Raw genomic sequence first — 21,842 nt, forward strand, 5'->3', positions numbered from 1 at the left:
GCAGCCTGTGACACAGAAAGTTTTGTTTCCCTGTTACACGGACATGGAGGAGGAACATGTTCCCAACTAATTTTAAACTTTCTGTTATCCGTGTTCCACTGCCTTAAGCGTTCCATAAGTTCTGACCATAGACATTATATATGTAGACGCCGCATCGACTGTGGAAGAACACGTCAACAACGCCGCAATCTTGGACCGGTGTTGGTGGAGGCAGCGGTGCATAGACATTATGACAGAGAGGTATTTCTCAATCTCTAAGTAGAGTTATTTGTTCAATTTTGAACTGATTTCTAAACTGTTTAATTTTTGAAAAACGTCACATGTAGCTATGATACAAGGTGTTTGGACATATTTAAAATGCTGGTTTAACCACTTAACACAATCTCTACACCCACATCCTTGAATATTTCAGTTCTTTGTCTACAATAATTAATAATGATGTAATAGTGATAATAATAATAGTGATGTTATAATAATAATAATAATAATAATAATAATAATAATAATAATAATAATAATTAGAACTACAAGCAGTTATGAAAGGGGGCAAACCCTTCCTGCACGACTCAGCCCCCAGCTTTTGTAGAGCCCATGGAAGTACGTGACGAAAGATGACGGGTTTGGGGCGAGCGTCAGGACACAGGCCAACGTGTTATTTGCTGTGAACAGGTGGATATAAAGTTTATGAAGATGTGATTTAGAATGTGAAAGGTCTCATTTTCCCACTCAGTTGTCAGTTCGGCCTCCATTTTTAACTTTTATTTTTCTTCTTTTTAACTTTTTTTTTTTTTAATCTCTATTACATTAACATAATTTTTTAATAAACAAACACTTCTATATTGTTGTGGTATAATTTCTAAATTGATTTTTTTATTGGTCTGGCAAACTCAGTTTTGCAGGTGTTCACCCAAATATGTTTGAGTCTTAATCCTAGACTCTAAACATTCCTTGAATGTAAACGTGTGTTTGAGGCCCTTTGCCATAGAACGTTAAAACCAACTCACCAACTGGCTGCTGCGGATCACCACAGCCCAAAGTGCTGGTCCCAGTGTTAAAGCCTGAGGCTCCAAATGCTCCCATTGTTCCCAGTGTGGAGCCCAGTTCGTTCTGGTTGTTCTCAAAGAGAGAATGTCCTGGTCCCACTGCTGACACACACATAAACTAGTGTTATTATACACTGAACAAAAATATACACACAACACTTGTGTTTTTGCTCCCATTTTTCATGAGCTGAACTTAAAGACCTAAAACATTTTCTATAAACACGAGACATATTTCATTATACAGGTGTGGCTCAGAGTGGCCACAATAAAAGGCCACTCTAAAAATGATCAGTTTAATCACAGCACAATGCCACAGATGTCGTTAGTTCTGAGGGAGCGTGTTATTATCATGCTGACTGCAGGAATGTCCACCAGAGCTGTGAATATTCATTTCTCTACCATAAGACGTCCATAAAGGCGTTTCAGAGAATTAGGCAGTACATCCAACCGGCCTCACAATCACAGACCAAGTGTAACCACACCAGTCCAGGACCTCCACATCCAGCATGTTCACCTCCATGAAGGTCTGAGACCAGCCAGCAGGACAGCTGCTGCTACAATCGCTTTGTATAACCAAAGAATTTCTGCTCAAACTGTCAGAAAGCGTCTCAGGGAAGTTCATCTGCATGGTCGTTGTCCTCATCGGGGTCACCACCTGACTGCAGTTCATCATCATAACCCACTTGAGTGGTTTAATGCTCCTGAGGCTGATTGTTGTGTCATTCATCCACGACCATCACCTCGTGTTGCAGCATGATAATGCTCGGCCCCGTGTTGCTAGGATCCAAACACAATTCCTGAAGCTGAAAACATCCCAGATGTTGAATGACCAGCACAGTCAGTGGTCATGTGACCCATTGAGCATGTTTAGGATGCTCTGATGGGCGGATACCACAGCGTGTTCCACTTCCTGCTAATATCCAGCAGCTTGGAGGAATGGACCAACATTCCATAGACCACAATCAATAACCTGATAAAATATATGCAAAGGACATGTGTTCTACTATGGGAGGCTAATGGTGGTCCCACCAGACACCCCCACAGACCCCCCAATAAAGCAAAACTGACTATTTTAGAGTGGCCTTTTATTGTGGCCACCCTGAGGCACACCTGTGCAATAATCATACTGTCTAATCAGCATGTTGATATGCCACACCTGTGAGGTGGGATGGATTATCTCTGCTCATTAACACACATTTATCAACAATATTTGAGAGAAATATGTCTTTAGTGTTTATAGACAATGTTTTAGATCTTTGAGTTCAGCTCATGAAAATAAAAACAAACTGTTGCGTTTATATTTTTGTTCCGTGTATGACTGGACCAGATGAACCTGGTGCTTAGAAACCCTTACCAGTGCCAAAGCTGGTTCCCAGTCCAGTTCCCAGTCCACCAGTGGTCGTTTGGTTCCCAAACAAACTTCCTGCAGCTGGATTTGCCCCACAACCTTCAGAAAAACAAGAGGAATCATCCACTCAACCTGTTATTGTCCAATGAGCATCGTGTGTGTGTGTGTGTGTGCGCTGAGTGAATGATGCGATCTGACCACACACAGCATTGAACCCACTAATCAGTCAAAAACAGATGTTAATAATATCACAGATAACAAAGAAACATCTGAATGTTGTTGTCAATATGTACAGAATCATTTGGTCTCATGGAGGTCAGTCATTATTAAAAGTGTTCCACTCTCAATAATATGTCTCTAAAAACAACATCTATATTAATTTCCCATTATTACATTGGTTTTTAAAGAAAGTTGTATTTATTCTATTTCTATATGAGCAGCACAACCAACAATTAATTCCTCTTTAAAACAGCACAACTTATGTTCAAAACTAGAATATTCAATTTTCTGTTCATATTCAGAGCAGAGGGAAAGTGTTTAGAATAAATATGTAGATACGTCTTTGTTGTATTACAGTTTGAGGCTGATCAATATGTTGCATTACTCATGTGTTCAATCAACTAATATTTGGAGATCGTTTCTCACTGAAAATACCATTAGGCTAATTAATTACATCAATAATTCTGAATCAGATTTGATCTTGTGTGCTTACAGATTATTATTATTATATATTGTTCCCTGACAGGAGGTACAATTCAGAGACAAATGTCACTGTGGGGCTACAATGTATCTGACATGACATTATTACATGGTTAGGGTTAAAGGTCAGAAGAGGAACCACTGAGTTACATTAACAATGCTTGGACTAATAATCTCTCTAATGAGTTGTGTCTACTAACAAGGTTAAGAAAATACAGTTCAAAATGATTGACAGGCTTCTCATTACACCACTGTTACTGAATAGATTCAATCCTTCTTTTACAAAGTATTGTAATAAATATAAGGTCATTGAGGGGACATACTTCCACTGTATCTTTGACTGTCCTTTCATTAAAATGTTTTGGGAAAATGTACATAAAGGAATTTCTGTAATATTTGGTAAAAATGTAGATCTTATGCCTGTATCTTGTATTCTTGGTTTGTTGTTGAAGCTCCTTGATGTCCTTTTGTTTGGTGCTAGAAGATGTATTTTACTTAAATAGATTTCTGACAAACCTCCTCAGCTCTCAATGTGGGTACAAAGTATAATAGAACTCTTACCCCTGGAGCCAATGACCTACTGGCTCAAGGTCAAACACTCTTCATTCTATAAAATATGGGACCTGTTTCTAACTTATGTCAGACTACAGAAAACACAGACTGTGTGAAGAGGCGTTTATGGTCTTAGATGGACAGATAATCCTAAAGAGACTCGTTCAACATATTTTAGACCTTTGATCAAGAGGAAAAGCTGTAACTCTTTGCTGCCTGAAGTCTTGGCTATGTAGCCATTTTATTTTTAATATTTTAATAATCTCTTGTTATTGTAATAATATTTACTCTTATTCATGTGTTTTTGTTTTTTTTCACGCTTTTGTGATACACGCGTGCTTAATTTTGTATTATGTGGGTTGGTTATAGTTTTTGCTTTTTATTGCTTGCACTGTTTAAAAGATGGTAATTGATGTAAATGTTTCTTGCTTTTTGTCTTTAAATTGAAAAATAATAAAGATATCTTTAAAAAAAAAAAAAACAATGCTTGGACTGTGTGTAACTGTGATGGGTGTGTGTCAGCTCATCATCCTGAGCTAACTGATGAATCATGTCAGAGTTTAGACGTACCAAAAGTAGACGTGCTGTTTCCCGTTCCCAGGGTGAGAGCAGGCTTGTTTCCAAACAGTCCGGTACCAAAGGAGGGGGCGCTGGTGGTGGTGGTGCCAAACCCAGCACTTTTATTCCCAAACAGACTTGGCTATAAAGACAGACAGTTAGCTCCACCCACCGGCCTGTTTCTGTGTTAAATACACATGAGATTGTACCTGTGTGCCCGTGTTTCCAAAGCCGGGGTTGGTTTGTCCGACCAATCCGGTGGCCGCGCCGAATCCAGAGGCGGTGCTGGGCTGAGCCGCTCCAAACAGACCCCCGGCCTGAGACGCTGCAGTGGTACCGACCAGACCCTGAACACACCACACACATGGGCCAAAAAGGTGCTTGTTGATATTGGTACATTTAGGAACAGATCTATTCTTTATATGATCAAAGCAGGGCCTCACGTTCAACTTGTCCGTTGTCCCCGGTTGTTGTTGTTGCTGCTGCTGCTGTTGCTGAGTCGAGGTAAAGCTGGAGCCTCCAAATAGAGACTTGGCTCCTCCTCCAAACGGATTTGAGGTGGCGTTGGTGGCGCCAAACAAACCTCCGCCACCGCTGCTGGTGCTGGTACCAAAACCTGAGAACACAGAAGACTCACTCAGACACGTCCACAGAAACTAGAACCTACACAGTGCAGAGCTTTTGTAGAGCCCATGGAAGTACGTGACGAAAGATGACGGGTTTGGGGCGAGCGTCAGGACACAGGCCAACATGTTATTTGCTGTGAACAGGTGGATATAAAGTTCATGAAGATGTGATTTAGAATGTGAAAGTTACAGAGACCTGAGTTCAGGTCTCATTTTCCTGCTCAGTTGTCAGTTCGGCCTCAATTTTTAACTTTTATTTTTCTTCTTCTTTTTAACTTTTTTTTTTTTAATCTCTATTACATTAACATAATTTTTTAATAAACAAACACTTCTATATTGTTGTGGAATAATTTCTAAATCGATTTCTGCTAGTAGTGGGACAGGATATTAACAGTGTTGTGTTTAGTTGTTCAGCGTTCACATTCACTGATGATTATTTGCCATGGCCCTGAAGGCATCATGGTTACGTACAGCTTTCTCTGCCTATGTGTGTTTTTGTTTACATGTGTTCTGAGTGTTGATTGGCTGGGAGGCTGGGGAAAGGGCAGGTGTAAGTAGGAAAAGAGTGAACAATTGTGTTCCCACGGTAGTGTGAGTGTATGACAGTGTAAACCCGATTTAATCTTAATCTTAATCTTAAAACGGTTCTTTGTGTGTTTGATTTTTTATTTTTGGCGTGTTACTACGACCTCCATTAAATCCCGTAAAACTGTGATTACAGCTCGAATCATCTCATTAAAATACCTTTTGGGCTGCGGTGAGTGTGTGCACACACCCCATCCCCCTCCCCCCTTGCTGCGCGAGGCACCACGCTATTAATCTACCGGCTGCAATACGTTCAATAAAATAATTCATGTCAGGTTTGCTTCGGGCTCGGGCCTACAGTTTAAGTTAATGGGTCAGGCTCAGGACGGGTCGGACTTGATTTTTTGGGCCCGATCTAAACGCTACTCTGGTCATATGCTACAGATCTGAGCTGACAAGAAATCAATAGCGCCCCCCCTACTCCCAATGTAAAACAATGGCACTTTGTGGTGATGGGAGGAAGTGCAACAAAAAAATCTGCAGGAAATGAGGGATTTTTTAAAAAAAAATTTCAAACATGGACAGCGGGCCAAAACCAATCGGCTGCAGGCTAACTATGGCCCGCAGGCCCCAAATTGGACGTCCCTGGTTTTGTGTGACACCACGAGGCAGAGAAGTCCTTGCAGTAGTAAAAACTCAGCTTTGCATTTTATTGGTTTGGCAAACTCAGTTTTGCAGGTGTTCGCCCAAATATGTTTGAGTCTTAATCCTAGACTCTAAACATTCCTTGAATGTAAACGTGTGTTTGAGGCCCTTTGCCATAGAACGTTAAAACCAACTCACCAACTGGCTGCTGCGGATCACCACAGCCCAAAGTGCTGGTCCCAGTGTTAAAGCCTGAGGCTCCAAATGCTCCCATTGTTCCCAGTGTGGAGCCCGGTTCGTTCTGGTTGTTCCCAAAGAGAGAATGTCCTGGTCCCACTGCTGACACACACATAAACTAGTGTTATTATACACTGAATAAAAATATACACAACACTTGTGTTTTTGCTCCCATTTTTCATGAGCTGAACTTAAAGACCTAAAACATTTTCTATAAACACGAGACATATTTCATTATTATTGCACAGTGTGGCTCAGAGTGGCCACAATGAAAGGCCACTCTAAAAATGATCAGTTTAATTACAGCACAATGCCACTGATGTCGTTAGTTTTGAGGGAGCGTGTAATTATCATGCTGACTGCAGGAATGTCCACCAGAGCTGTGAATATTCATTTCTCTACCATAAGACGTCCATAAAGGCGTTTCAGAGAATTAGGCAGTACATCCAACCGGCCTCACAATCACAGACCAAGTGTAACCACACCAGTCCAGGACCTCCACATCCAGCATGTTCACCTCCATGAAGGTCTGAGACCAGCCAGCAGGACAGCTGCTGCTACAATCGCTTTGTATAACCAAAGAATTTCTGCTCAAACTGTCAGAAAGCGTCTCAGGGAAGTTCATCTGCATGGTCGTTGTCCTCATCGGGGTCACCACCTGACTGCAGTTCATCATCATAACCCACTTGAGTGGTTTAATGCTCCTGAGGCTGATTGTTGTGTCATTCATCCACGACCATCACCTCGTGTTGCAGCATGATAATGCTCGGCCCCGTGTTGCTAGGATCCAAACACAATTCCTGAAGCTGAAAACATCCCAGATGTTGAATGACCAGCACAGTCAGTGGTCATGTGACCCATTGAGCATGTTTAGGATGCTCTGATGGGCGGATACCACAGCGTGTTCCTCTTCCTGCTAATATCCAGCAGCTTGGAGGAATGGACCAACATTCCATTGACCACAATAAATAACCTGATCAACTATATGCAAAGGAGATGTGTTCTACTATGGGAGGCTAATGGTGGTCCCACCAGATACCCCCACAGACCCCCCAATAAAGCAAAACTGAACATTTTAGAGTGGCCTTTTATTGTGGCCACCCTGAGGCACACCTGTGCAATAATCATACTGTCTAATCAGCATGTTGATATGCCACACCAGTGAGGTGGGATGGATTATCTCTGCTCATTAACACACATTTATCAACAATATTTGAGAGAAATATGTCTTTAATGTTTATAGACAATGTTTTAGATCTTTGAGTTCAGCTCATGAAAATAAAAACAAACTGTTGCGTTTATATTTTTGTTCCGTGTATGACTGGACCAGATGAACCTGGTGCTTAGAAACCCTTACCAGTGCCAAAGCTGGATCCCAGTCCAGTTCCCAGTCCACCAGTGGTCGTTTGGTTCCCAAACAAACTTCCTGCAGCTGGATTTGCCCCACAACCTTCAGAAAAACAAGAGGAATCATCCACTCAACCTGTTATTGTCCAATGAGCATCGTGTGTGTGTGTGTGTGTGCGCTGAGTGAATGATGCGATCTGACCACACACAGCATTGAACCCACTAATCAGTCAAAAACAGATGTTAATAATATCACAGATAACAAAGAAACATCTGAATGTTGTTGTCAATATGTACAGAATCATTTGGTCTCATGGAGGTCAGTCATTATTAAAAGTGTTCCACTCTCAATAATATGTCTCTAAAAACAACATCTATATTAATTTCCCATTATTACATTGGTTTTTAAAGAAAGTTGTATTTATTCTATTTCTATATGAGCAGCACAACCAACAATTAATTCCTCTTTAAAACAGCACAACTTGTGTTCAAAACTAGAATATTCAATTTTCTGTTCATATTCAGAGCAGAGGGAAAGTGTTTAGAATAAATATGTAGATACGTCTTTGTTGTATTACAGTTTGAGGCTGATCAATATGTTGCATTACTCATATGTTCAATCAACTAATATTTGGAGATCGTTTCTCACTGAAAATACCATTAGGCTAATTAATTACATCAATAATTCTGAATCAGATTTGATCTTGTGTGCTTACAGATTATTATTATTATATATTGTTCCCTGACAGGAGGTACAATTCAGAGACAAATGTCACTGTGGGGCTACAATGTATCTGACATGACATTATTACATGGTTAGGGTTAAAGGTCAGAAGAGGAACCACTGAGTTACATTAACAATGCTTGGACTAATAATCTCTCTAATAAGTTGTGTCTACTAACAAGGTTAAGGAAATACAGTTCAAAATGATTGACAGGCTTCTCATTACACCACTGTTACTGAATAGATTCAATCCTTCTTTTACAAAGTATAGTAATAAATACAAGGTCATTGAGGGGACATACTTCCACTGTATCTTTGACTGTCCTTTCATTAAAATGTTTTGGGAAAATGTACATAAAGAAATTTCTGTAATATTTGGTAAAAATGTAGATCTTAGGCCTGTATTTTGTATTCTTGGTTTGTTGTTGAAGCTCCTTGATGTCCTTTTGTTTGGTGCTAGAAGATGTATTTTACTTAAATAGATTTCTGACAAACCTCCTCAGCTCTCAATGTGGGTACAAAGTATAATAGAACTCTTACCCCTGGAGCCAATGACCTACTGGCTCAAGGTCAAACACTCTTCATTCTATAAAATATGGGACCTGTTTCTAACTTATGTCAGACTACAGAAAACACAGACTGTGTGAAGAGGCGTTTATGGTCTTAGATGGACAGATAATCCTAAAGAGACTCGTTCAACATATTTTAGACCTTTGATCAAGAGGAAAAGCTGTAACTCTTTGCTGCCTGAAGTCTTGGCTATGTAGCCATTTTATTTTTAATATTTTAATAATCTTTTGTTATTGTAATAATATTTACTCTTATTCATGTGTTTTTGTTTTTTTTCACGCTTTTGTGATACACGCGTGCTTAATTTTGTATTATGTGGGTTGGTTATAGTTTTTCCTTTTTATTGCCTGCACTGTTTAAAAGATGGTAATTGATGTAAATGTTTCTTGCTTTTTTGTCTTTAAATTGAAAAATAATAAAGATATCTTTAAAAAAAAAAAAAACAATGCTTGGACTGTGTGTAACTGTGATGGGTGTGTGTCAGCTCATCATCCTGAGCTAACTGATGAATCATGTCAGAGTTCAGACGTACCAAAAGTAGACGTGTTGTTTCCCGTTCCCAGGGTGAGAGCAGGCTTGTTTCCAAACAGTCCGGTACCAAAGGAGGGGGCGCTGGTGGTGGTGGTGCCAAACCCAGCACTTTTATTCCCAAACAGACTTGGCTATAAGGACAGACAGTTAGCTCCACCCACCGGCCTGTTTCTGTGTTAAATACACATGAGATTGTACCTGTGTGCCCGTGTTTCCAAAGCCGGGGTTGGTTTGTCCGACCAATCCGGTGGCCGCGCCGAATCCAGAGGCGGTGCTGGGCTGAGCCGCTCCAAACAGACCCCCGGCCTGAGACGCTGCAGTGGTACCGACCAGACCCTGAACACACCACACACATGGGCCAAAAAGGTGCTTGTTGATATTGGTACATTTAGGAACAGATCTATTCTTTATATGATCAAAGCAGGGCCTCACGTTCAACTTGTCCGTTGTCCCCGGTTGTTGTTGTTGCTGCTGCTGCTGTTGTTGAGTCGAGGTAAAGCCGGAGCCTCCAAATAGAGACTTGGCTCCTCCTCCAAACGGATTTGAGGTGGCGTTGGTGGCGCCAAACAAACCTCCGCCACCGCTGCTGGTGCTGGTACCAAAACCTGAGAACACAGAAGACTCACTCAGACACGTCCACAGAAACTAGAACCTACACAGTGCAGAGCTTTTGTAGAGCCCATGGAAGTACGTGACGAAAGATGACGGGTTTGGGGCGAGCGTCAGGACACAGGCCAACATGTTATTTGCTGTGAACAGGTGGATATAAAGTTCATGAAGATGTGATTTAGAATGTGAAAGTTACAGAGACCTGAGCTCAGGTCTCATTTTCCTGCTCAGTTGTCAGTTCGGCCTCCATTTTTAACTTTTATTTTTCTTCTTCTTTTTAACTTTTTTTTTTTTTAATCTCTATTACATTAACATAATTTTTTAATAAACAAACACTTCTATATTGTTGTGGAATAATTTCTAAATTGATTTCTGCTAGTAGTGGGACAGGATATTAACAGTGTTGTGTTTAGTTGTTCAGCGTTCACATTCACTGATGATTATTTGCCATGGCCCTGAAGGCATCATGGTTACGTACAGCTTTCTCTGCCTATGTGTGTTTTTGTTTACATGTGTTCTGAGTGTTGATTGGCTGGGAGGCTGGGGAAAGGGCAGGTGTAAGTAGGAAAAGAGTGAACAATTGTGTTCCCACGGTAGTGTGAGTGTATGACAGTGTAAGACGGTTCTTTGTGTGTTTGATTGTTTATTTTTGGCGTGTTACTACGACCTCCATTAAATCCCGTAAAACTGTGATTACGGCTCGAATCATCTCATTAAAATACCTTTTGGGCTGCGGTGAGTGTGTGCACACACCCCATCCCCCTCCCCCCTTGCTGCGCGAGGCACCACGCTATTAATCTACCGGCTGCAATACGTTCAATAAAATAATTCATGTCGGGTTTGCTTCGGGCTCGGGCCTACAGTTTAAGTTAATGGGTCAGGCTCAGGACGGGTCGGACTTGATTTTTTGGGCCCGATCTAAACGCTACTCTGGTCATATGCTACAGATCTGAGCTGACAAGAAATCAATAGCGCCCCCCCTACTCCCAATGTAAAACAATGGCACTTTGTGGTGATGGGAGGAAGTGCAACAAAAAAATCTGCAGGAAATGAGGGATTTTTTAAAAAAAAATTTCAAACATGGACAGCGGGGCAAAACCAATCGGCTGCAGGCTAACTATGGCCCGCAGGCCCCAAATTGGACGTCCCTGGTTTTGTGTGACACCACTAGGCAGAGAAGTCCTTGCAGTAGTAAAAACTCAGCTTTGCATTTTATTGGTTTGGCAAACTCAGTTTTGCAGGTGTTCACCCAAATATGTTTGAGTCTTAATCCTAGACTCTAAACATTCCTTGAATGTAAACGTGTGTTTGAGGCCCTTTGCCATAGAACGTTAAAACCAACTCACCAACTGGCTGCTGCGGATCACCACAGCCCAAAGTGCTGGTCCCAGTGTTAAAGCCTGAGGCTCCAAATGCTCCCATTGTTCCCAGTGTTGAGCCCAGTTTGTTCTGGTTGTTCCCAAAGAGAGAATGTCCTGGTCCCACTGCTGACACACACATAAACTAGTGTTATTATACACTGAACAAAAATATACACACAACACTTGTGTTTTTGCTCCCATTTTTCATGAGCTGAACTTAAAGATCTAAAACATTTTCTACAAACATGAGACATATTTCATTATTATTGCACAGTGTGGCTCAGAGTGGCCACAATGAAAGGCCACTCTAAAAATGATCAGTTTAATTACAGCACAATGCCACTGATGTCGTTAGTTTTGAGGGAGCGTGTAATTATCATGCTGACTGCAGGAATGTCCACCAGAGCTGTGAATATTCATTTCTTTACCATAAGACGTCCATAAAGAAGTTTCAGAGAATTAGGCAGTACATCCAACCGGCCTCACAATCACAGACCAAGTGTAACCACACCAGTCCAGGACCTCCACATCCAGCATGTTCACCTCCATGAAGGTCTGAGACCAGCCAGCAGGACAGCTGCTGCTACAATCGCTTTGTATAACCAAAGAATTTCTGCTCAAACTGTCAGAAAGCGTCTCAGGGAAGTTCATCTGCATGGTCGTTGTCCTCATCGGGGTCACCACCTGACTGCAGTTCATCATCATAACCCACTTGAGTGGGTTAATGCTCCTGAGGCTGATTGTTGTGTCATTCATCCACGACCATCACCTCGTGTTGCAGCATGATAATGCTCGGCCCCGTGTTGCTAGGATCCAAACACAATTCTTGAAGCTGAAAACATCCCAGATGTTGAATGACCAGCACAGTCAGTGGTCATGTGACCCATTGAGCATGTTTAGGATGCTCTGATGGGCGGATACCACAGCGTGTTCCACTTCCTGCTAATATCCAGCAGCTTGGAGGAATGGACCAACATTCCATAGACCACAATCAATAACCTGATCAACTCTATGCAAAGGACATGTGTTCTACTATGGGAGGCTAATGGTGGTCCCACCAGATACCCCCACAGACCCCCCAATAAAGAAAAACTGACTATTTTAGAGTGGCCTTTTATTGTGGCCACCCTGAGGCACACCTGTGCAATAATCATACTGTCTAATCAGCATGTTGATATGCCACACCAGTGAGGTGGGATGGATTATCTCTGCTCATTAACACACATTTATCAACAATATTTGAGAGAAATATGTCTTTAGTGTTTATAGACAATGTTTTAGATCTTTGAGTTCAGCTCATGAAAATAAAAACAAACTGTTGCGTTTATATTTTTGTTCCGTGTATGACTGGACCAGATGAACCTGGTGCTCAGAAACCCTTACCAGTGCCAAAGCTGGATCCCAGTCCAGTTCCCAGTCCACCAGTGGTCGTTTGGTTCCCAAACAAACTTCCTGCAGCTGGATTTGCCCCAGAACCTTCAGAAAAACAAGAGGAATCATCCACTCATCCTGTTATTGTCCAATGAGCATCGTGTGTGTGTGTGTGTGTGCGCTGAGTGAATGATGCGATCTGACCACACACAGCATTGAACCCACTAATCAGTCAAAAACAGATGTTAATAATATCACAGATAACAAAGAAACATCTGAATGTTGTTGTCAATATGTACAGAATCATTTGGTCTCATGGAGGTCAGTCATTATTAAAAGTGTTCCACTCTCAATAATATGTCTCTAAAAACAACATCTATATTAATTTCCCATTATTACATTGGTTTTTAAAGAAAGTTGTATTTATTCTATTTCTATATGAGCAGCACAACCAACAATTAATTCCTCTTTAAAACAGCACAACTTGTGTTCAAAACTAGAATATTCAATTTTCTGTTCATATTCAGAGCAGAGGGAAAGTGTTTAGAATAAATATGTAGATACGTCTTTGTTGTATTACAGTTTGAGGCTTATCAATATGTTGCATTACTCATATGTTCAATCAACTAATATTTGGAGATCGTTTCTCACTGAAAATACCATTAGGCTAATTAATTACATCAATAATTCTGAATCAGATTTGATCTTGTGTGCTTACAGATTATTATTATTATATATTGTTCCCTGACAGGAGGTACAATTCAGAGACAAATGTCACTGTGGGGCTACAATGTATCTGACATGACATTATTACATGGTTAGGGTTAAAGGTCAGAAGAGGAACCACTGAGTTACATTAACAATGCTTGGACTAATAATCTCTCTAATAAGTTGTGTCTACTAACAAGGTTAAGGAAATACAGTTCAAAATGATTGACAGGCTTCTCATTACACCACTGTTACTGAATAGATTCAATCCTTCTTTTACAAAGTATTGTAATAAATATAAGGTCATTGAGGGGACATACTTCCACTGTATCTTTGACTGTCCTTTCATTAAAATGTTTTGGGAAAATGTACATAAAGGAATTTCTGTAATATTTGGTAAAAATGTAGATCTTAGGCCTGTATCTTGTATTCTTGGTTTGTTGTTGAAGCTCCTTGATGTCCTTTTGTTTGGTGCTAGAAGATGTATTTTACTTAAATAGATTTCTGACAAACCTCCTCAGCTCTCAATGTGGGTACAAAGTATAATAGAACTCTTACCCCTGGAGCCAATGACCTACTGGCTCAAGGTCAAACACTCTTCATTCTATAAAATATGGGACCTGTTTCTAACTTATGTCAGACTACAGAAAACACAGACTGTGTGAAGAGGCGTTTATGGTCTTAGATGGACAGATAATCCTAAAGAGACTCGTTCAACATATTTTAGACCTTTGATCAAGAGGAAAAGCTGTAACTCTTTGCTGCCTGAAGTCTTGGCTATGTAGCCATTTTATTTTTAATATTTTAATAATCTCTTGTTATTGTAATAATATTTACTCTTATTCATGTGTTTTTGTTTTTTTTCACGCTTTTGTGATACATACGTGCTTAATGTTGTATTATGTGGGTTGGTTATAGTTTATAGAGTTCAGACGTACCAAAAGTAGACGTGTTGTTTCCCGTTCCCAGGGTGAGAGCAGGCTTGTTTCCAAACAGTCCGGTACCAAAGGAGGGGGCGCTGGTGGTGGTGGTGCCAAACCCAGCACTTTTATTCCCAAACAGACTTGGCTATAAGGACAGACAGTTAGCTCCACCCACCGGCCTGTTTCTGTGTTAAATACACATGAGATTGTACCTGTGTGCCCGTGTTTCCAAAGCCGGGGTTGGTTTGTCCGAACAATCCGGTGGCCGCGCCGAATCCAGAGGCGGTGCTGGGCTGAGCCGCTCCAAACAGACCCCCGGCCTGAGACGCTGCAGTGGTACCGACCAGACCCTGAACACACCACACACATGGGCCAAAAAGGTGCTTGTTGATATTGGTACATTTAGGAACAGATCTATTCTTTATATGATCAAAGCAGGGCCTCACGTTCAACTTGTCCGTTGTCCCCGGTTGTTGTTGTTGCTGCTGCTGCTGTTGCTGAGTCGAGGTAAAGCCGGAGCCTCCAAATAGAGACTTGGCTCCTCCTCCAAACGGATTTGAGGTGGCGTTGGTGGCGCCAAACAAACCTCCGCCACCGCTGCTGGTGCTGGTACCAAAACCTGAGAACACAGAAGACTCACTCAGACACGTCCACAGAAACTAGAACCTACACAGTGCAGAGCTTTTGTAGAGCCCATGGAAGTACGTGACGAAAGATGACGGGTTTGGGGCGAGCGTCAGGACACAGGCCAACATGTTATTTGCTGTGAACAGGTGGATATAAAGTTCATGAAGATGTGATTTAGAATGTGAAAGTTACAGAGACCTGAGTTCAGGTCTCATTTTCCTGCTCAGTTGTCAGTTCGGCCTCAATTTTTAACTTTTATTTTTCTTCTTCTTTTTGACTTTTTTTTTTTAATCTCTATTACATTAACATAATTTTTTAATAAACAAACACTTCTATATTGTTGTGGAATAATTTCTAAATCGATTTCTGCTAGTAGTGGGACAGGATATTAACAGTGTTGTGTTTAGTTGTTCAGCGTTCACATTCACTGATGATTATTTGCCATGGCCCTGAAGGCATCATGGTTACGTACAGCTTTCTCTGCCTATGTGTGTTTTTGTTTACATGTGTTCTGAGTGTTGATTGGCTGGGAGGCTGGGGAAAGGGCAGGTGTAAGTAGGAAAAGAGTGAACAATTGTGTTCCCACGGTAGTGTGAGTGTATGACAGTGTAAGACGGTTCTTTGTGTGTTTGATTGTTTATTTTTGGCGTGTTACTACGACCTCCATTAAATCCCGTAACACTGTGATTATGGCTCGAATCATGTCATTAAAATACCTTTTGGGCTGCGGTGAGTGTGTGCACACACCCCATCCCCCTCCCCCCTTGCTGCGCGAGGCGCCACGCTATTAATCTACCGGCTGCAATACGTTCAATAAAATAATTCATGTCGGGTTTGCTTCGGGCTCGGGCCTACAGTTTAAGTTAATGGGTCAGGCTCAGGTCGGGTCGGACTTGATTTTTTGGGCCCGATCTAAACGTTACTCTGGTCATATGCTACAGATCTGAGCTGACAAGAAATCAATAGCGCCCCCCCTACTCCCAATGTAAAACAATGGCACTTTGTGGTGATGGGAGGAAGTGCAACAAAAAAATCTGCAGGAAATGGGGGATTTTTTTAAAAATAATTTCAAACATGGACAGCGGGCCAAAACCAATCGGCTGCAGGCTAACTATGGCCCGCAGGCCCCAAATTGGACGTCCCTGGTTTTGTGTGACACCACTAGGCAGAGAAGTCCTTGCAGTAGTAAAAACTCAGCTTTGCATTTTATTGGTCTGGCAAACTCAGTTTTGCAGGTGTTCGCCCAAATATGTTTGAGTCTTAATCCTAGACTCTAAACATTCCTTGAATGTAAACGTGTGTTTGAGGCCCTTTGCCATAGAACGTTAAAACCAACTCACCAACTGGCTGCTGCGGATCACCACAGCCCAAAGTGCTGGTCCCAGTGTTAAAGCCTGAGGCTCCAAATGCTCCCATTGTTCCCAGTGTGGAGCCCAGTTTGTTCTGGTTGTTCCCAAAGAGAGAATGTCCTGGTCCCACTGCTGACACACACATAAACTAGTGTTATTATACACTGAACAAAAATATACACACAACACTTGCGTTTTTGCTCCCATTTTTCATGAGCTGAACTTAAAGATCTAAAACATTTTCTACAAACATGAGACATATTTCATTATTATTGCACAGGTGTGGCTCAGAGTGGCCACAATAAAAGGCCACTCTAAAAATGATCAGTTTAATCACAGCACAATAGGGATGTAACGATTAATCGTAAGGCAGTTAAAAATCGATTCATAGGTATCACGGTTGATATCGATTTTCTGACAATTGAATCGCAGTACTTTTGTTAACCAGCAGAGGGCGCTATCCGGAAGTGTTTGCGGCGGCCGGAGTCTGCTAATACTTTCTTTCTGGCTGCCTTCTACTCTTAAATATGTTAATAAATGATTCATTGCCCCTTTAGCACTGAAAGAATATCTGTAATATTACTTGAATATCTGTAAAAGTCACGTTTTTCTATTAGCTCTGTCTGCTAGCATAGCTTCTCTTCTTCACTGCAAGATATCTGCATGCCAACCGACCACTGTATTACCAGTGCCCTCTGCTGGTCCAAACAAATATGATGTAAATCAGTGCAATGACTTTTTTTTTTTTTTTCAAAGTCCAATTGTTAAGGCACAAAATACATTTTCAGTTGCACTTTTAAAAGAAAAAGAACTATTATGCAGTTTTGCATTGTTTATTATAGAACCAGAATTTAAATTAATAGGCTTCATTTTCATTTGTATTATTCCTTTATTTATTTAATTCAAGATTTATTTTTAGTTAAATTGCATTGTTTTGAATAGTTTATCAAGGAATTCTTTTGACAATGAAAAATAAAAGGAAAATAATACAGTATTTTCTAGTTTTTTTCCCAAAAAAAAAATATGTCTATAGTCCCATTTTGTAAATGAAAAAATTGTGAGAGAATCGTATCGTGAACCCAGTATCATGAATCGAGTCGTATCGGGAGTTGAGTGAATCGTTACATCCCTACAGCACAATGCCACAGATGTCGTTAGTTCTGAGGGAGCGTGTTATTATCATGCTGACTGCAGGAATGTCCACCAGAGCTGTGAAAATTCATTTCTCTACCATAAGACGTCCATAAAGGCGTTTCAGAGAATTAGGCAGTACATCCAACCGGCCTCACAATCACAGACCAAGTGTAACCACACCAGTCCAGGACCTCCACATCCAGCATGTTCACCTCCATGAAGGTCTGAGACCAGCCAGCAGGACAGCTGCTGCTACAATTGCTTTGTATAACCAAAGAATTTCTGCTCAAACTGTCAGAAAGCGTCTCAGGGAAGTTCATCTGCATGGTCGTTGTCCTCATCGGGGTCACCACCTGACTGCAGTTCATCATCATAACCCACTTGAGTGGTTTAATGCTCCTGAGGCTGATTGTTGTGTCATTCATCCACGACCATCACCTCGTGTTGCAGCATGATAATGCTCGGCCTCGTGTTGCTAGGATCCAAACACAATTCCTGAAGCTGAAAACATCCCAGATGTTGAATGACCAGCACAGTCAGTGGTCATGTGACCCATTGAGCATGTTTAGGATGCTCTGATGGGCGGATACCACAGCGTGTTCCTCTTCCTGCTAATATCCAGCAGCTTGGAGGAATGGACCAACATTCCATTGACCACAATAAATAACCTGATCAACTATATGCAAAGGAGATGTGTTCTACTATGGGAGGCTAATGGTGGTCCCACCAGATACCCCCACAGACCCCCCAATAAAGCAAAACTGAACATTTTAGAGTGGCCTTTTATTGTGGCCACCCTGAGGCACACCTGTGCAATAATCATGCTGTCTAATCAGCATGTTGATATGCCACACCAGTGAGGTGGGATGGATTATCTCTGCTCATTAACACACATTTATCAACAATATTTGAGAGAAATATGTCTTTAGTGTTTATAGACAATGTTTTAGATCTTTGAGTTCAGCTCATGAAAATAAAAAAAATAAACTGTTGCGTTTATATTTTTGTTCCGTGTATGACTGGACCAGATGAACCTGGTGCTCAGAAACCCTTACCAGTGCCAAAGCTGGTTCCCAGTCCAGTTCCCAGTCCACCAGTGGTCGTTTGGTTCCCAAACAAACTTCCTGCAGCTGGATTTGCCCCAGAACCTTCAGAAAAACAAGAGGAATCATCCACTCATCCTGTTATTGTCCAATGAGCATCGTGTGTGTGTGTGTGTGTGCGCGCTGAGTGAATGATGCGATCTGACCACACACAGCATTGAACCCACTAATCAGTCAAAAACAGATGTTAATAATATCACAGATAACAAAGAAACATCTGAATGTTGTTGTCAATATGTACAGAATCATTTGGTCTCATGGAGGTCAGTCATTATTAAAAGTGTTCCACTCTCAATAATATGTCTCTAAAAACAACATCTATATTAATTTCCCATTATTTCATTGGTTTTTAAAGAAAGTTGTATTTATTCTATTTCTATATGAGCAGCACAACCAACAATTAATTCCTCTTTAAAACAGCACAACTTATGTTCAAAACTAGAATATTCAATTTTCTGTTCATATTCAGAGCAAACGGAAAGTGTTTAGAATAAATATGTAGATACGTCTTTGTTGTATTACAGTTTGAGGCTTATCAATATGTTGCATTACTCATATGTTCAATCAACTAATATTTGGAGATCGTTTCTCACTGAAAATACAATTAGGCTAATTAATTACATCAATAATTCTGAATCAGATTTGATCTTGTGTGCTTACAGATTATTATTATTATATATTGTTCCCTGACAGGAGGTACAATTCAGAGACAAATGTCACTGTGGGGCTACAATGTATCTGACATGACATTATTACATGGTTAGGGTTAAAGGTCAGAAGAGGAACCACTGAGTTACATTAACAATGCTTGGACTAATAATCTCTCTAATAAGTTGTGTCTACTAACAAGGTTAAGAAAATACAGTTCAAAATGATTGACAGGCTTCTCATTACACCACTGTTACTGAATAGATTCAATCCTTCTTTTACAAAGTATAGTAATAAATATAAGGTCATTGAGGGGACATACTTCCACTGTATCTTTGACTGTCCTTTCATTAAAATGTTTTGGGAAAATGTACATAAAGGAATTTCTGTAATATTTGGTAAAAATGTAGATCTTAGGCCTGTATCTTGTATTCTTGGTTTGTTGTTGAAGCTCCTTGATGTCCTTTTGTTTGGTGCTAGAAGATGTATTTTACTTAAATAGATTTCTGACAAACCTCCTCAGCTCTCAATGTGGGTACAAAGTATAATAGAACTCTTACCCCTGGAGCCAATGACCTACTGGCTCAAGGTCAAACACTCTTCATTCTATAAAATATGGGACCTGTTTCTAACTTATGTCAGACTACAGAAAACACAGACTGTGTGAAGAGGCGTTTATGGTCTTAGATGGACAGATAATCCTAAAGAGACTCGTTCAACATATTTTAGACCTTTGATCAAGAGGAAAAGCTGTAACTCTTTGCTGCCTGAAGTCTTGGCTATGTAGCCATTTTATTTTTAATATTTTAATAATCTCTTGTTATTGTAATAATATTTACTCTTATTCATGTGTTTTTGTTTTTTTTCACGCTTTTGTGATACATACGTGCTTAATGTTGTATTATGTGGGTTGGTTATAGTTTATAGAGTTCAGACGTACCAAAAGTAGACGTGTTGTTTCCCGTTCCCAGGGTGAGAGCAGGCTTGTTTCCAAACAGTCCGGTACCAAAGGAGGGGGCGCTGGTGGTGGTGGTGCCAAACCCAGCACTTTTATTCCCAAACAGACTTGGCTATAAGGACAGACAGTTAGCTCCACCCACCGGCCTGTTTCTGTGTTAAATACACATGAGATTGTACCTGTGTGCCCGTGTTTCCAAAGCCGGGGTTGGTTTGTCCGAACAATCCGGTGGCCGCGCCGAATCCAGAGGCTGTGCTGGTCTGAGCCGCTCCAAACAGACCCCCGGCCTGAGACGCTGCAGTGTTACCGACCAGACCCTGAACACACCACACACATGGGCCAGTTAGGAAGTGGGTCACCCCTGAACCCTAAACCACTTCCTGTTTGTCATTGTAAATGAGAACCTGCTCAGTGACTTATCTGATTAAATAAAGTTTAAAAAAGGTGCTTGTTGATATTGGTACATTTAGGAACAGAGCTATTCTTTATATGATCAAAGCAGGGCCTCACGTTCAACTTGTCCGTTGTCCCCGATTGTTGTTGTTGCTGTTGCTGCTGTTGCTGAGTCGAGGTAAAGCCGGAGCCTCCAAATACAGACGTGGCTCCTCCTCCGAACGGATTTGAGGTGGCGTTGGCGGCGCCAAACAAACCTCCGCCACCGCTGCTGGTGCTGGTACCAAAACCTGAGAACACGGAAGACTCACTCAGACACGTCCACAGAAACTAGAACCTACACAGTGCAGAGGTTCTCAACTGCAGCAGGACCATGACTCAGCAACACACACAGGAAACAGATTGGAACAGAACAGCACTGCTTCTGTTATAAACTAATTAACTGTAATGTGTAGCATGAGGAGATGGTCATTCATAAATAAATCTCCTTCAAAATAAAATAAAACACCAAATGGGTCCCAGCCCTTGAGTTGAGAACCTCTGCTAAGGGTACTAAAGGTTCCTGACTTCCAAATGATGTGGGCTTGTTGGCGCTGAAGGCATTGTTGGGCTGAGAAAAGAGCCCGTCCCCTGCCCCGCCCCCCGTGTTTCCAAACAGGCTGGAGGCTCCGCTTGCCGCCCCAAACCCAAATCCAGCACTGGTGGAGGAGGTGACTGGCTGGGAGAAGTTAGTTGACCCAAAAAGTCCGCCTGGAGAACAAGTAGAAGAAAACACGTTAGCACGAGCGTAAGAGCTAGAGGTACAACCAGCTCACTGCTCCCTCATTGGCTGAAGGAGAGACATGTGATAGACCAGGGTGGTATTCCATAAAGGAGGGTTAACAAACTCTGAGTCTATCCATAAACTCTGGGTCAACATACCCCGCGATGTAAACTCTGGGTATCAGATTCTATTACAGCTGGTATGAAGTGGATCAATCAACCCTGAGTATGTAAACCTTGGGTTATTTACGTGCACAAGCGCGATAAAAAAAACATCATCAATGAAGCAAAGATAACACGAGCTACCATGGCAACCGCCTGGAAGAGAGTGAAAAGTGAAATAATCAGATTTATAGAGGAATATGAGCCTGTTCTAAAGGTGTTCACACAGAACGCCACTTCAGAGACTATAGTCACTTGAGCATTGTTGCACTTTTTGGTCACTTCATCACTTCATCGCTCCAGTGACGACCGGGGAATTGTATGAATAG

The 21,842-nt window shown here is 41.3% G+C and overlaps 1 protein-coding gene across 1 annotated transcript in view; it reads right to left on the minus strand.

Annotated features, from left to right (window-relative positions):
• Positions 1-21,842, minus strand: part of LOC114470704 (nuclear pore complex protein Nup98-Nup96-like) — a 55,738-nt gene that overhangs the window by 23,763 nt on the left and 10,133 nt on the right. Inside the window, exons 4-24 of the mRNA XM_028459050.1 lie at positions 21,157-21,339; positions 20,707-20,879; positions 20,376-20,513; positions 20,179-20,308; positions 18,543-18,635; positions 16,345-16,485; positions 14,824-14,996; positions 14,590-14,727; positions 14,393-14,522; positions 12,759-12,851; positions 11,361-11,501; positions 9,838-10,010; positions 9,604-9,741; positions 9,407-9,536; positions 7,591-7,683; positions 6,195-6,335; positions 4,644-4,816; positions 4,410-4,547; positions 4,213-4,342; positions 2,398-2,490; positions 1,005-1,142 (exon numbers count right to left, since the gene is read on the minus strand). Of these exons, the coding sequence (XP_028314851.1) occupies positions 1,005-1,142; positions 2,398-2,490; positions 4,213-4,342; positions 4,410-4,547; positions 4,644-4,816; positions 6,195-6,335; positions 7,591-7,683; positions 9,407-9,536; positions 9,604-9,741; positions 9,838-10,010; positions 11,361-11,501; positions 12,759-12,851; positions 14,393-14,522; positions 14,590-14,727; positions 14,824-14,996; positions 16,345-16,485; positions 18,543-18,635; positions 20,179-20,308; positions 20,376-20,513; positions 20,707-20,879; positions 21,157-21,339 (2,880 nt within the window). The remainder of the gene's footprint in view (positions 1-1,004; positions 1,143-2,397; positions 2,491-4,212; positions 4,343-4,409; positions 4,548-4,643; positions 4,817-6,194; positions 6,336-7,590; positions 7,684-9,406; positions 9,537-9,603; positions 9,742-9,837; positions 10,011-11,360; positions 11,502-12,758; positions 12,852-14,392; positions 14,523-14,589; positions 14,728-14,823; positions 14,997-16,344; positions 16,486-18,542; positions 18,636-20,178; positions 20,309-20,375; positions 20,514-20,706; positions 20,880-21,156; positions 21,340-21,842) is intronic.

This window comes from Gouania willdenowi, chromosome 10 (assembly GCF_900634775.1).
Source record: "Gouania willdenowi chromosome 10, fGouWil2.1, whole genome shotgun sequence".
NCBI lineage: Eukaryota > Metazoa > Chordata > Actinopteri > Blenniiformes > Gobiesocidae > Gouania > Gouania willdenowi.